The sequence below is a fragment of the Halyomorpha halys genome, unplaced genomic scaffold (genome assembly GCF_000696795.3).
Source record: "Halyomorpha halys isolate HHAL.00 unplaced genomic scaffold, Hhal_1.1 Scaffold508.1, whole genome shotgun sequence".
NCBI classification, from domain to species: domain Eukaryota; kingdom Metazoa; phylum Arthropoda; class Insecta; order Hemiptera; family Pentatomidae; genus Halyomorpha; species Halyomorpha halys.
In genome coordinates, this window is record NW_027106467.1 from 433,730 (window position 1) to 435,855 (window position 2,126).

Genomic DNA, 2,126 nt, shown 5'->3' on the forward strand with positions numbered 1-2,126 from the left:
AAAAAAAAAAACATTAATTGAATAATTAACAAAAGAATAAAAAAGGAAAAAATTGGTGATCCTAGGGAGTAGTGGCATGCGCAAACCCCAGCGCACTACTCCACTGCTCCCGTACCCCGTATGCCAGAGATGGCAAGGGAGGGGGATTAAAAAAAAAAAAAAAAAAAAAAAAAGTATTTAACCTGGCAACACTCAATATTTTTACATTCTAAATTAATAAAATATATACAAACAATTTTCCACTATTTAACTTACTGTCAACTGCTTTATACAGCTCACCAACAAATGCATTGGATTTCGAACTAGGCATCATTTCAAAAAGCAATTTAGATTTATTTGAACTCACACTCAAATACAGATCATGTCCATCCTCATGTTGTGTTTCAGTATCTAAAAGAAAAACTTAATCATTATACTATCCATTCATTGGAAATAATGAAATAATAACTTAATTTACTTTGGATTACTTTTACTTATTATTTACTTCCTACTATTATTACTCCCAAGAGCCCAAAGCTAACTAGATACCTCCTTTAATTTTATTATTCTTTAAATAAAAAACATATTATTTAGTCCCAAGCTTCCTGCCTTTCCAAGCTTTATTCTTACTCAGAGAAATACAGCTTATAATACAGTATCAATCAGTGATATGGAAGAAATTCATAAAGTTTAAAGTATGATTTACAGATTTGTGACATCATACTCTTCTATTTCTCATTTTATTTAAATGAGTTAAGTCGGCGTTAAATATAGCATTTCAGTGGACAAAACAACTGAAATTGTAGTCCAGTGATTAACAATATCATCAGTGGTACACTCTTCCCAGATTCCCTTCTAAGCCATTTCTTCCAAACTTCCAAGTGCTGGATAAATTCAATCATGCTACTATGGTAAGGTTATTTAACAACTCCCATGAATCATGATCTTGACAAAAAAATCTTGTTCTAAAATACCTTTAATTTTGTTTATTTGAAACAATTAATCATTTTGCATTGTTTAAAGTAATAAAAAAGGGATAAATATGAACTCTGAAAGAATGAGATAATTAACTAGAGAAGAAAAATGTAGAAATAGTGAGCAGTTTAGAGACTAAAAAATTTAATTGAAAAATTGAAAAATTGCAGTCAGCCGAGCATACTGAATCTCTCCTGATTCCAATCATACATACATGCATGGCTTTGCTAAATTGTTCTATTCTTGGCAGGAACAAAGTTGATATTTGTTATTCGCACCTCGAGAAACACTAAAATACTATAATATTTACTATTGTGCTGATATTGTCACACTAGATCTGGCATAATAGTTATATACTATATATGATTATACTATCTTCAAATAGTACAATGAATTTATTCTCTCATTAAAATCTATTTATACAGTAAAACTTTACTTCCACAGCAGTGACTGCCATTTTTTGGTATATCGTATGATTCTACGACACTTGCCATTTATTTTTGAATATCTAAAATGAACTTATGCTAAGTCCTTCCAGTCAAAATTATAAATTCATAAAAAATTATTTGATGAAATAATCATTTCAGCAACAACTATTTCATCGATCATGAAATAAACATTCAACAAATGAGATTCAAATAAAATTATTTTTAAAATAATTTGTTTACGTTATATGTTATTTAACAATTTATTTTTTAAAATATTATTTGAAATACATTTTTCTCAGGTCGACTATAAACTCAACACTTAAGATAAACCTTGAACTTTTCATTTTTAAAGAAATTTCCTACCCATTAGCAAATTTGACGGATTGGCCTGTAAAAACAATCCACTACTTCAAACATTAATCCATGAACAGAAAAAAAAGTTAATATTAGGACTACAGTAGTAACAAGAGATGTTATATCCGGCTGCATTGTGGGTTTTACATTAATAAAAAATTGATAAGCTTATCAAAAAATTAACTAATGAAGAACTTTATTGAAAAATTTAGAAATTAAAGTTTTAAAAGCATATCTATTGTTCAAAAGTCGTTTCACTAAAATGTGAGACATATGCATATTCACAATTGGTATAACAAAAACAAAGCAAAAATAATGTATTAAAAAAAAAAAATCTTGAGACTTATCTTTTGAATTTAAAGTTGAGGGACACAATTTTATATATATATA

General features: G+C 27.9%; 1 protein-coding gene across 2 annotated transcripts in view; it reads right to left on the bottom strand.

Annotated features, from left to right (window-relative positions):
• Ocrl (Oculocerebrorenal syndrome of Lowe) overlaps positions 1–2,126 on the bottom strand; it is a 30,168-nt gene that overhangs the window by 22,477 nt on the left and 5,565 nt on the right. For both annotated transcript variants that reach the window (XM_014425368.2, XM_014425367.2), the window contains one exon: positions 256–390. In XM_014425368.2, coding sequence (XP_014280854.1) covers positions 256–390 — 135 coding nt within the window. The remainder of the gene's footprint in view (positions 1–255; positions 391–2,126) is intronic.